The sequence below is a fragment of the Myotis myotis genome, unplaced genomic scaffold (assembly GCF_014108235.1).
Source record: "Myotis myotis isolate mMyoMyo1 unplaced genomic scaffold, mMyoMyo1.p scaffold_m19_p_14, whole genome shotgun sequence".
Classification (NCBI taxonomy): Eukaryota; Metazoa; Chordata; class Mammalia; order Chiroptera; family Vespertilionidae; genus Myotis; species Myotis myotis.
The window spans coordinates 20,524,855-20,538,876 of NW_023416318.1; the positions used below are offsets into that span (position 1 = coordinate 20,524,855).

Consider the following 14,022-nt stretch of genomic DNA (forward strand, 5'->3'; position numbering starts at 1 on the left):
TTCAAGGCTGTACATATGTCAAAACTTACCAGAACGAAAAAAGGGGACATATGTAATACTTACAATAAAGAATTATTTTAAAAACAAACAAACACCAGAATGCATACTTTAAACAAGTGCAATTTAATATATGTCAATAAAGCTCTCTAAAAAATATATACCTTACCCCCCCTTATTCAAATTGTGGAAACAAAAGTTCACTAAAATGTGCTTACAAATAGAATACCTAGCACTGTGTCTTTGTTTCAGACACATGAAGAGAACTTCCGTCAATGAAAAACCTTCCTCAATCACTTTAGTTATTTCTAAATTGCCTCAATTAGATATCCATTTTTGTGTGCTCACTTCAGCGGCCTTTACACTAAAATTAGATATCCTTTTTTTAATATATACTATAGACTTACTCCGTGTTAGACTGCAAACAAATCTTCAGAAAAGGGTAACACAGTGGGTCTTAGTGCATTACGGATTCAAGGGAGGAAGCCTTTGAATCTTACCAAACTAAATCTTAACAATGAAAACCTTGTAAATGTTATTAAATTTCTTAAACCTCCCACTGCATAAAATGGAGCTAATAACAACGGTTCTACCTCAGTGGGCTGTTGTGTTAAGTTCTTACCAAGTGTCTCGAATATAATAGTGTCGATTCTTTCAGGTGCTTTCTTAAAAACAATGATTTATAGTGATACCGTGATGGTATCACAACTGCTACTTTCAAGGATTTTACAGAACAGGTAGGCAAACAACACGAAGGAAAATAGGAGTTAATGAAGCAAAAAGGTGGAGAGGGAGGGAGAAGGGGAACAGGTAGGCAATCTAAGAAAAGGAAACAGTGTGTCCAAAGGTGTACCAGTATAGAAGATAGAGCCTCAGTGGAAGAGAAGATTTTTAAAAATATATATTTTATTGATTTTACAGAGAGGGAGGGAGAGAGATAGAGAGTTAGAAACATCGATGAGAGAGAAACATTGATCAGCTGCCTCCTGCACACCTCCTACTGGGGATATGCCTGCAACCTAGGTACATGCCCTTGAACGGAATTGAACCCGGGACCCTTCAGTCCGCAGGCCAACGCTCTAGCCACTGAGCCAAACCAGTTAAGGCTGGAAGAGAAGATTTTAAGAATCACCAAAATAGCCCGGATGGGAATGGGGTGCCTTTCCCTTGCTTAGAAAGAGAACCAAAAGCCAGAGTACATTTAGGGATTTGGATTTTATTCTCTGAATGTCAATCAGTGAATGATTTTATGCAGGGGAATCACATGATCAGATTGGAATTTTCAAATAAGAATTCTGGTGGCAATAAACAGATTGAAAAGAGAAAGCAAGGTGATCAGTTTTAGAGGTTGTTACAATAATATGAGTTATGATGAGAGTATGTCTGAAATATGGTAGTAATAGAAATGAAGGGTTATTTAAAAGATAAAATTGACAGTACTTGGTGACTGACTGAACATTAGGGTTAAGAAAAAGAATCCTTGCCCTGGCTGGTTTGGCTCAGTGGGTGGAGCTTTGGACTGTGGATTGAAGGGTCCCGGGTTTGATTCCGGTCAAGGGCACATGACGGGGTTGTGGACTCGATCTCCAGTAGGGGGCATGCAGGAGGCAGACAATCAATGATTCTCTCTCATCACTGACATTTCTATTTCTCTCCCCCTCTCTCTCCCTCTCTGAAATCAATAAAAATTAATATATATATATATATATATATGAAAAAGAATCATTGATGGCTCCATAGTTTCTACTTTGGGTTACTGAGTAAAGAATTACTGTCACCATTAATTTTATTCTGTTTGGACCAGGCTTCCTGCGTTTGACTCTACTACCTATTTGTTTATTCAAAAGACAAAGAGCCAGAAAAAAAAATGAATTTAACCTAATCAAGTTCATAACACTTATTTCAATTTTACAGGGAAAAAAGTAGGCATGCAGATATTTCATAATTTCATATCCTTATATATTTTTGTATATTTAAAGTAATTCACATCCACATTTCAGTTTCAAATATCTCACATGCTTATATATCCTTGCAGGAATATTTAAAGTGCAATACATTTTTCTTACAATAATTCAAAATACTCAAAAGATTTTTAAAAATTTTTAAAGTGATATCTTAAATCATTTATGTGGTTGAACTAAAGGTCAAATAAATCCCTGCCCACTACTTAAAGGTTGTCTTGGTGGGAAGTTGACATAGAATGACATCATTAAGGGTAAGTGGCTAACTTTAGGGGGAGGAGTGTGAACAAAAATGCTAGGCTCAAAATGAGAATTCAAATGATTTCACTGGTTACACAACACTTCCTTAAACTAGAAAGTGTTTATGAAGAAGTCTATACACAAGAGAACAGAAAAGCAGTTGTTAAAAATTAAATAAAACATTTTTAAAAGATTTTTTTAAAAAATATATTTTATTGATTTTTCACAGAGAGGAAGGGAGAGGGATAGAGAGTTAGAAACATCGATGAGAGAGAAACATCGATCAGCTGCCTCCTGCACACCCCCTACTGGGGATGTGCCCGCAACCAAGGTACATGCCCTTGACCAGAATCGAACCCAGGACCCTTCAGTCTGCAGGCTGACGCTCTGTCCCCTGAGCCAAACCGGTTAGGGCTAAAAAGATTTTTTAAGTTATAAAAATGACATGTTAGTTATATAACATCAAGCACTTAAAAAAAACCTTGAACTCTATTCTTCCTACTGTAGAAGCTCTCTGTTGGTAAAAAGTCTTACCAACAGCCAGAGTTTATTGTAATAGTCTACATTCCTCCAGTTGGAAATTACCTTCCCCTACTCTAAATTACCATACTATTTTGTTTATGGCAATTATTCCAAATAACTATAATGGAGGGAAGACTTACTATTTCTACTTGAAAAAAAAAACTACTTGTTTTATTTCTTTAAGCTACTTGAAGGCAGGAATTGCGTCTTACTCATTGGTGTCTTGCACACAGATATTCAGTAAATATCTGTTGAATGAATGAATAAAAATCTAAAGATCTTTTTGTTTGTGTAAGTTACGCATTCATGATAATCAGATTTTCTTCAATAGACTCCACCTACTATGGAAAAAAAAATAGTGCTTTGTATGTACCAGAATGGCTACATCTTCATACTCCTCCTATCCATTTATATTCTGATTTCTTTATATGTATTTGTTTTTTAAAAACTTCCAGCTATAAATCATTTATATCATGTATCAGTACTCCAGTTACTTCCTTCCTCAATTCCCTGTTTTGAATATAAATCAGGGAGTTGCAAGGAAAAGGGGTACTCAATTCAAAACACTATCTCAAATCACTAAAGTTTTGAAAAGCACCGAAAAGTCTTCAAAATTGGTTCCAAACAAATTGATGACTGTACTTTTCTTTAATTAATAAACTGGGATTGGCCCCTATATTTTGAATAATATTATAAAAAGCCAATACAGACCAGAATAACATTTGAAATATAGCCAAAATGTTTGCAAGAGATATTTATGGTCTTACCTGCACGTATGCAAAAAGTGCTATTTTAAAACAGTGCCTACCTAACAATGTATGAGTTTATAAGATTAAAAAAAAAAGAAATTACACTGAAATAAAAGTTAAAAATGGATCAACTGTCAGAAATAGCCACATTATAAACTAAAACTGTATAGCTAGAATTGGAACCAGCATTATTTATACAGTGAAAAAATATTAATTATAGTAATTATAACACTGTCTTTAAGCACCTTATCATTTCTCATATGATCCTTTTATAATTTTATTCTTCATAAGAATAGAACAGAAATTATCATCCCATTTTACAGATAAAACTAAAGCTCAAAATTATATGAAATTATGAATGACATTAGCAAATATGACAGCTGAGATACCAACAATAAGCATAAAAACAGCTGAGGATAAATTCACAATAACTGATACAGCAAATAACCTAAAATAAAGGCAACTTAAGTGAAAAAGATATGCATCTTGCTACAGGCAGGTGCATATTTAGATCCAATGATATTCCTGGAACAGAGTTCATCCTGGGGTTGTAAATAAGAATCACCTAGGTAGCTTTCAAAACATACACATCCCCTTGGCCCCACCTGAGGTCTGCTGAACAGAAACAGATCCATCTAAAGCCCAGACATGTTCCTGAAAAAGCCTCCCAAGCAATTCTAACACATTCCTGATTAAGAACCATTGCCCTGGAACATAAAGAAGTGGAAACAATGATGCACATATCTGGAGAAGTAATCCAAAAATTCACATACAAGTATAGGCTGGGTGATAGATAAACTAGGCAGAAGAATTCTGACTGCTTGTCACTCCTCTTCCCCTCCCTCCCACTCTAAAAAGCTTATCCAAATGCAAGCAAAGGGGAGGAAACATTACTATAAGGATAGCCTTTAGTCACTCTGATCTATTTTAAAAAGTAAATCGTTTGCAAAATTAATATTTTAACTATCAAAAATATTTCTTAAATACAGCACACAAATGATCATAATATGCCAATGTGTCAACACCACAGTTGAGAATAATTAACTACAGCCTGCATCTCCCTCACAGGGGTACTGGATACCAGAGACCCAAAGGAGCAAATGGAGCTAACAATATATACTTTTCCAAATATCACCTCTACTCATTTTGAAGAAAAAGAAAATAATAACTATTCTTCTTTCCTTCAACCTCAGAACCCAACTGGATCATGGTGATGATCTTCTTTACCTTAGGACACAGGTAACTTTTTCTGTTTCTTCTTTGTTATCATCAGAATTTAGAGTTACCACTTCTTTAATAGCTACAATTGCATGCAATTAACAAAGGGGCAAAGAAAACTTAAGCCTATTCCCATCAGGAAGGAAAAAGACTAACATGGAAGGTGCAAAAAGAATAAAATAGAGGATAAGTTATATCAATCAACTTGGCAAAAGGACACATGATTTATCTACTAAACAATTTTAGATTTACCCCCCCCCCCCCCCCCCGGAATGCTTACTATCATTTAAGTGGACAAAGGAGAAAAAAATACACTGAGTCCAACATCACTGTCAAATTCTACTCCCCTAGTTTAAATATACCTTTTCAAATATTTTAAAAGTAAATGGGCATTCCTTTCTTATATATTAACTAGAGGCCTGGTGCATGAAACTCGTACACGGTAGGGCCCCTAGGCCTGGCCGGTGATCAGGGCCAGCTGGGGCCTTCCTTCATCCGGCACTGCCCCCTGGTGGTCAGCACACGTCATAGCGAGCGGTCGAACTCCCGTGGGGACAATTTGCATATTAGCCTTTTATTATATAGGATATTAGATATATTTTCTATCTAGCATCTGATCTAGTCTATTAATATTGGTTCTATGGTTTCACAAAATTCTAGAATCACCAGATGCTTAAATAGTAAGTGCCAAGGGCCTCTAGTAGTTTCTGTTTCCTACAGTTTTGAGTCCCCAAACTGCTCCATTACAAAAAAATGTGATTATGGGCATTCATGATCATATTTGTTCCCCACAAGACTCAGCAGTAATTATTCCCATTTTTATATCACAGAGTGGTAGAAATGGAATAAAAACCAATTCAGGTTCATCATAGGCTAAAGTCCAGGTTTATTCCAACATAACAGGCTGATTCTCAATTGGGTCTTAATAATAATCCAAGTAAGGGAATTTTTGGATGAGTATTTGACTGATGTATGCATCACAAGGTAAATAAAAGATTATGACAACAGAGAGTCTACTATTAGATATTTCATTGTTGTGGGGGTAAAAAAAAATAAGGATTGAAAAAAAAATTAACTTCCAGGGTAAAAAAGTAGAGAAATATTTAAAATCTGTCCTAGATCTTTCAGGTATTTAACTAAATTAAGAATAGATGTCAGGGCCAAATCATCTGTCTTGATTAAGATCACTAGATTTAAAAATAAAAATTGCAGGATGCTCATTTAAATATGAATTTAAAATATATTTTTTGTATAAGTATATCCCACGCAATGTTAATGATCATTTTTCAAAAATGGGAAAACATTGTCCTGCTAATTTACAGGAGGTGGGTTTTTGGGGGGTGGGGTTATGTGAATGATTCACACAGTGGTAAAACAAAAGTAAATTGTTTAAAATATATAATGAAAAATATCCCTATACCTTCCCATTTAACATTTTTCTATATTGTGTCTAGATTTCTGACATCCAAACTTGGACCCTTGGAAAATAAAAAGTTTTCTTTTAATAAATAAATAATCCTTGGGATTTACAATTTGTTCAATATTTCTTTTGTTGTACGTTATATCTTGTTTACAATAATTTCCTTTGGTATATAAAAAAAAAGTACATTTCATCCAGTTACTTAGGTCGTGTGCCTACAACCCCAATCATTTGCAGAGAACAGATGAGAAAAAGATGGAATAAAAGGAATGCTGAATCCCTTAAATCGTATTTGAGATACTACAGTACACACACTCCACGTGTTCCCAAAATGATTCATGATCTGACATCTCACTAGTCATTTCATTCACTCATTCCCTTTACTTTTTGCCTACCATATATCACCTTCATTCCTTTATATTACTGTTATTTTCATGTATTGCATTTCTGAAATAGCCTTCATATTTCTATGTAGTCTTTTATTTTTTTTTTAAAAAAAAAGTCATTTGTTTTAGCTATCAAGTCCAGCTTGCAGCTCTACCATTAAAAATTTAAATTGCACCATATACTTACATTTCCCCCCCTTACTCAAGAGAAATAGTTCTCGTGAAATTTACACTACAGACAGGAGGGAAGTAGTGTGTCGTTGACAAAAACAAATTCTTTGTGTACTTCCTATGTGACATAGAACTATATATTAAAGAAAACTGATAATAAAAATAAATTATCTAAATTTTAAAACATTTTATCAAAGATAGTACTTTTATTAGTAAACAGAGCTGCTATGTACACACAAGAATATTTTATACTTTACAATGGAACAATGGGCATTTTCTTTCACAATGCCTACTCTAATCATGTCAAAAGACTGGAATCAAGGTGTAATTTAAAAAGACAACTTGATAGAACACAAACTGTGAAATTCTAAATAATCTGATAATTTACCTGAACAAAATTTAGAATTTATATAAAATATATATACAGATATCACAGCCCAGTTACACATGGTACTTACAGAATTTGCTTATGAGATTATGATGTTACTTTTTACGTTATACATATCACATATTCAACTACACATACCTATTTACATAGGACATCCGGGAGGAAAGAAGAAATGGTTAAGGCTTGGTAATCAATAAAAATACCTTTTGAGGTTTTAATACTACCTTACTACAAACAGAATCTAAACTAGTCAACGATAACTAATTTATCACACTTTTTGTGTGTGATTAGGTTAAATTACTGTTTCGAAACAGGATGAGAATTTATAAGTTAGTAACTCTCTAAAGTCTTTACAACTGCTAAAGGAAAGTACACCCAAACTCCCTTTAAAAATTTGCTTAGTAATTTTCAAACAACCGAATTATAATTTAAATAACTTCTGATAATTACTCTACAACTTTACACTCCTTAAAAAATTTCTCCTTCAATTTAGGGAATCAGTCCTCATAACAGCACAAACTATAATGTCATTAAACAAGTTTAAACTGTATCACATTTTTAAATGATGTGGATTTTACAATACTCTTTCTCTATGTGGTTAAATTATTTTTCTCTCTTTTTTGAAAGAATCATAAGTATTACATTCATGCCATACATTAATAAAGTTTGGTTCAATTGCCAGCAGGCTGACCTTTTTTGGTTAAATTTATCATGCTCGCCATTCTCTACTACGTTCATACAAGCTCTCATAAGCAACAAATTAACCTAACATTTCAAGTCATCTTTGCACTTTTCATCTAAACACACTTTGAATGTATCAACTTACAAGATTATCTGAAAGTTTGAGGGTCAGTGAAGTGGGTAGAGAGAAAGTTGAAATATTTTAAACCCACTTGAAAACCACACACACAAACTGAAATCAAGTGTCATGTGAACCACCCCAATTTCCTCTGCAGCCTAAATCAGCAGCATATGTTCAGCTTCAACCCTTTAAAAAAGTCCTCTGAGCTTGCAACTTCCTCTTCTCGGCCAGACATCGTCAGTCTCCTCCTGCGGGTGACGGTCTCCGGGACTCGGGAGGATGCGGGTCCGGCGCAGACCCGCGCCCCTGTCCAGCCCGCTGGTGAGGCGCTCACCGGCAGCTCCCCGCCTCCCCGCCTCCCCGCCTTTGCTTACGCTGCTCCCTCGGCCGGGAAGGAGCCCCTAGGACCCTCACCAGAACCCCGAAAAGGTCCAACTCGAACGCAGACGACTTGGTTTACTTCCCCTTCGGGTACAGGCTGACCTCAACCATGGCTATAAATACGAGGCTCCCTCCTTTGCCCTCTGAGCCGTTCCCTTCTCCCCAAAAGCAAGAGTTTCACGCATTTATTCACTGAAAATGAGTATTTACATAAGCAACACAAAGTGGTTTTCACCCCTACCCCTACTGTAAAACATGGGTATTCTAAAAATTCTCTTTTCCCTTCTTTCCAACAAAGGAACAAACAAAACAAAACAGAACTCCGTAAATTAGGATGTGCGCACTGTAAAAGTTGCCCACTTTGTCGAAGCAACATTTCCACTTTAAGCCCTGTTAAATGCCCCTGGTGGCACATATTAAAGGCACATATTTTGTACCACTGTTAGCACAGCAGCATCACCTCTTAGCACTGGATGAAATTAAACTAAACTAAACATACACACACACACACACACACACACGCACTCAAAGCTCTCCTGAAGTCTGAGGTTCCTCATTTCTAGTCTAAAACACAAAACCACCATTTCAAAATCCATTTTTCAATACGAGAACTCTTTGTCTCCTGCTACTTAGATGATTACTTTCCTAACTTCTAAAGCCAAGTCGTGGGGAATTTCTAAGGTTCCGGCTATAGTAATGGCATCACATTACAGAGCATGGCTTTGATTTCGCACGCAAACCTCGAACCATTTTTTTTTTTTACAAGACTGACAATTTGCCAGAGAAGGCGATTTTAAAGTCAGAAGGTTCCACAATCAAAACGGAGCCCCCGAAACTGAGCAGCAAGCCCCCCTGCCCCGCGTCCGGGACGAGCTCCCTCCCCACCCCCAGACCCGGATCGGCCCCGGCGCCGAGCGCACTCACCGGAGGCCATGGCTCCGCTCCGCGCAGCGCGTCCGGACCGAAGGCAGCCGCAGTCAGTCAGCCCGCCGCGCCGTCCTCTGCCGCCGGGACCCCTGCGTCCCCCAGGCCACCCCCGGGGCGTCTTCCTCCTGCCCGCCCTCCCCTGGTTTGCGGCTCACACCTTCCCACCCCCTTAATTCTCGCGCTGCGGATGGCCCGGCGTCGCCCGTCCAGGGTGCAGAAGCCAGGGGGCGAAGCGCCGCGGGGCCGAGCGGCTGCCGCTGGAGAGCCGGGCGCCCGGCTGTGGGGGATTTCCCGCCGCTGACGTCGGCTCCAAGCCGCCGCCTTCCCGGGGGCGGAGGCGCCGGGCGACCTCGCGCCGAGCGCGCGCGCATCCGCCCTCCGCGGCCCACGCTCCGCCCCGCCGCGCCCCGCCCACGCTCCCGCCCTGGGAGCCGCGGGGACCCGGGACTGGGTCGGGGCAGCAGGTGCGCGCAACCTTCGGGAGCGCAGGGAGCGCTTGGAGCCGGGAGTGCTGGGGTCCCGAGCGTGCGGAAGCGCCGGCGCCCGAGAAATCCCCCGCCTCCAGGTTGTGCTAAAGAGCTCGATTTAAAGTTCAGGAGCGAGGAGGCGGGGACGGTGACGTCGGGAGGGCCGGCCGCCGGGAGCCCTGGGGAAGGGGCGGGCAGCGAAGTGAGGCGGGCCCTCCCCGGGCGGGTGGAACCGGGGCCCGGGGTTTTCTCCGGGTGGTTCCCCCCCTCTTCCCGATTTCGCACATGCAAATCTCCGCCCCCGCGCCTGCGGGCGGCGCTGCGCTACGGCCGCGGTGCGCCCGGGAGGGGAAGTGCGGGAGCGGCTGTCGTCCGTAGGCACTTGTAGTTCATGTATTTGCATCAGGGTCCTCCGCAGTCTGATTTTCCCTCTTCATGTCTAAATTAACTTTACGTACTTTACCTGGCTTCTTCAACTCTGAAGGTTCACCGCACTGCGAGTACGTTATATCATTACGCAGTGTGCTCAAGATTCGTGGGGTGGACCCTATCCTGGGATTTCACAGATACCCAGAAGGAAAGGGTGAATGGGAACATTTAGCGTGTTTAAAGCAGTGATTTTCAATATTTTTCATTTCGTGACACATAAACTAATGACTAAAATTCTGCGGCACACCAAAAAAGTGTATTTTTGCCCATCTTACCAAAAAAAAAAAATAGGTATAACTTTGATTCATTAACACTAGATGGCTATTGTTGTGTTGGATGTTGGCATTTTTTTCATCTGACCACCTAAGGAGAAAGATGTCAGTGACCCTGATTAAATAGTCAAGTATTGCATGTTTAAAAAATGATTGGGGCACACAGGTTGAAAATCGTTGTGTTGAAGGAATCTAGTCTTTGTTTTCCTTCATGTGCTAAGAACCTGTATGTCAGCTCATTTATAACATATTGTTATCCTCATTTTATAGAGGAGGTAATCGGGGTTCAGAGAAATTAAGTTCCTACTTCAGAATGTTGATAAAAAGAAAAGCACAGTTTCAACAATGGGTTGTCTGATTCCGAACCTCCATGCCCTTTCCACTTCCCTTGCTGTCTAAAATAAGGATGGGGAATGGGGAACATCAGCCTGCCACACAAGTGTGGGAACTGGAGGGCCCAGCTGGGGGTGGGAGGGTCTCCTACCAACCCCAAAATATTATTTCCTCAAAATGTAGAAAAGTACAAAAGAAGGGAACTATGATAAGCATTAAACCATATTGTAATGCACTAAAGAGATTGTAAAGACAAAGAAGAAATCTCACTTGGTCGGTCAGGAGGATGGATTTTATTCCAGTTTTACACAGAAAGCTATTGAGAGTTTTTAAGCGTGTGGTTGACTTACGATTATATTTTGAGATGTTCTCCCCGACTGATGTGTTAAATTGTTAGCATACACTACAGGCATGGGTGAAGGCAAAGCAGTTAAGAAACGCTGGGGTAATCTGAGAAGTAAAAGTGGTGTTTCGACTGCTGTTCTGAGGAGGTGGTGAAAAGAAGTCAGATTTAGTAAGATACTGTGGTAGCAGAGCCAGAAGTACTAGGTAATGGATTGGATGTAGGTGGGAAAGGAAAAAAGGAATTGGAAATTCCCCTATTTTTGGTCTGAGCAACCAAGTAAAAAGGAAGAAAAAGGTTTGAGAGGGAAAATCAGATATTATTTTACAGATGCCTAATAGATACCCCAGGAGAACATGCAGAACTAAAGCTAACGGGAGAGGACAGGGCTAGGAATACAGATTTGGGAGTGAGCAGCATTTCACCTAGAGAAAATGCAGATAGAGAAAAAAATTTTAAAAGAGCACTAGGATCCGCCAAGTCTTAGGGGACTGTTAGAGAAGAAGGAGCTGCCAGGGAAGTAGGAGGAAAACCAATAGACTGTGGTGTCCCAGCGAATGTTTCAAAAAGAATGGAAGTGGTCGGCTGTTGTCAATGATACTGAGAAATTGAAAAAGATGAGAATAAAGAAATGACCTTGGTTTTGGCAAGATGAAGATCACTAATGACCTTGATAAGAGTCGTATCAGTGGAATGGTGGGGATGAAAGTTGAATTGAAGGAGATTGAGAAGAGAGTGATGGAAACCATGAGTGTAGACAATTAATTATTCAGAGTGTTAAAGGAAACAGAAATGGAGCAATAGCTAGAGGGGGATGTGGAGTGATATTAGGCCAAGGCTATCACTGACAACTGCAGTCTCAACATGTTAACATAAACAGAGCTTGTTTATCATTTGAGTCAGTCCAATGTGAGTTGAGTGGCTTTCTTCCAGGACCCAGGCATGTTCAATCTCATAGCACCAACATGTAGCCGTCAAAGTCACCTCAGAAAAGGAAAGAGAGTAGAGAATCAGGAAGGGGAGATTTTTTTTTAATCCTCACCTGAGGATATGTTTTTATTGTTCTGAGAGAGAGAGAGAAAGCAACAACAACATAGATGTGTGAGAGAAACATCAATTGGTTGCCCTGGCGGGATTGAACCCGCAACCTTTTTGGCGTACTGGATGATGTTCCAGTCAGCTGAGCTACCTGGCCAGGACATGAATGGGAGATTTTTATGGGCCAAGCCTGAAAGTGGAATACATTATTTCTGGTCGCAATCTACTTTCCATATGGCCTCCACAATGGGGCTGAGAAATAAAATTTGAGAAATGTAATTTAGCTGTGTGCCCAGAAAGAAGAGAAGAAAATGTGTCCATGAGCATTAGCAGCCTCTGGCACTGAAGTTTTGTTTTGTTATAGAGGGTTTTGTTTTGATATTAAGGCACATTTGTATTAAAATGAGACTGACTCAGCAGTGAAGGCGACGTGGATGATGATAGAACGCAGGAGGTAATGTGTGAAGAAGAGAGAAAGAATGAAATCTAGAGCACAGGTTATTGAAGAAGAGAGAGAGAATGAAATGTAGAGCACAGGTTATGGGGCTGGCTGTAGATTAGAATGGGGACACTTCTTCAGTAACAAGAAGGAAGACAGCAGATGCAGAGAACCTGGTAGACTTGATGGTATGAAGATGAGGTAATCAGTCAAATTGCCTTTTGTTTTTTTAAATAGTGAAGAATGATGATGTAAGGTTCAACTGAGAGTGGAAGGCTAAGGCAAGGGAATGGGAGGCTCAAGGAAGAAGAGACGCTGAAAATATGGTATATGAGAATGGAACTTTATAAGGTATATCTGGCTGTACTAAATATCCATTTGAAATTAGTGGTCATAAATGTAATGTTAGACCAGTAAACAGCTTTTCTTTTTTTAAAAAAAAAAAATTTTTATTTATTTTATAGAGAAAGGGGGGGGATAGAGAGATAGAAACATCATTGAGAGAGAATCATTGATCAGCTGCCTCCTGCACGCCCCCTACTGGGGATTGAGCCCGCAACCAAGGAATGTGCCGTTGGCCGGAATTGAACCTGGGACCCCTCAGTCCACAGAATGACGCTCTATCCACTGAGCCAAATAGGCTAGGGCAATAGTATTTCTTATATGGTTTTTAACCTAGGGCAGTGGTCGGCAAACTGCGGCTCAGCAAACCGCGGCTCTCGAGCCACATGCGGCTCTTTGGCCCCTTGAGTGTGGCTCTTCCACAAAATACCAGCTCTTCCACAAAATACTGACTTCTGCGCATGGGCCACGAAGTTTCAATCGCACTGTACGTGCGCGCCCACACGTGATATTTTGTGGAAGAGCCACACTCAAGGGGCCAAAGAGCCGCATGTGGCTCACGAGCCGCGGTTTGCCGACCACGGACCTAAGGGATATCAATGGATAATATGAAAAAGAAGACAAAGAACTAGGAAAACTTAAATCTGAATGGGAATATGAGGAAGGAACACATAATACCGCCCCACCCACGCACTCCTTGAGTAATCTTGTCGATTCTCATGATTTTACTCATGGTCACAGGACCATATGTCCAGCCTGGATCGTTCTCTTGACTTCAGACCTATATATCCAACTATCTTCAAGACACCTCCATGGGGAAAGTCATAGGCATCCAAACTCAACCTACTCAGCATCTGTCCCAAGTTTACTCATCCTCCCATATGCCTTATACCGCCATCTTCCCATAACTAGGTGAAGGCCTGGGTGTGGGGTGGGAGGGCTGGAAGAAGCCAATGGGAGGAAAAAAGGGACATTTGTAATACTTTCAACAATAAAGATTTAAAAAAATAAAATTAGGAGCCACCCTTGATTCTCTCACTGACCACCCTCATCAACCCCACAACATCCAGTCACCAAATCCTACTGATTTTACCAATCAAATATGAATCCATTTCTTTTCCATCTTTTTTTTTGGGCTAATCCTCACCTGAGGATATTTTTCTATTGATTTTTAGAGAGAGTGGAAGGGAGAGGGAG

General features: G+C 40.1%; 1 protein-coding gene across 4 annotated transcripts in view; it reads right to left on the minus strand.

Annotated features, from left to right (window-relative positions):
• REL (REL proto-oncogene, NF-kB subunit) overlaps nt 1-9,708 on the minus strand; it is a 36,322-nt gene extending 26,614 nt beyond the window's left edge. For all 4 annotated transcript variants that reach the window (XM_036334448.1, XM_036334447.1, XM_036334446.1 and 1 more), the window contains exon 1: nt 9,160-9,708. In XM_036334448.1, the coding sequence (XP_036190341.1) occupies nt 9,160-9,169 (10 nt within the window). In that variant the 5' untranslated portion in view covers nt 9,170-9,708. The remainder of the gene's footprint in view (nt 1-9,159) is intronic.
• Nucleotides 9,709-14,022: the final 4,314 nt, after the last annotated feature.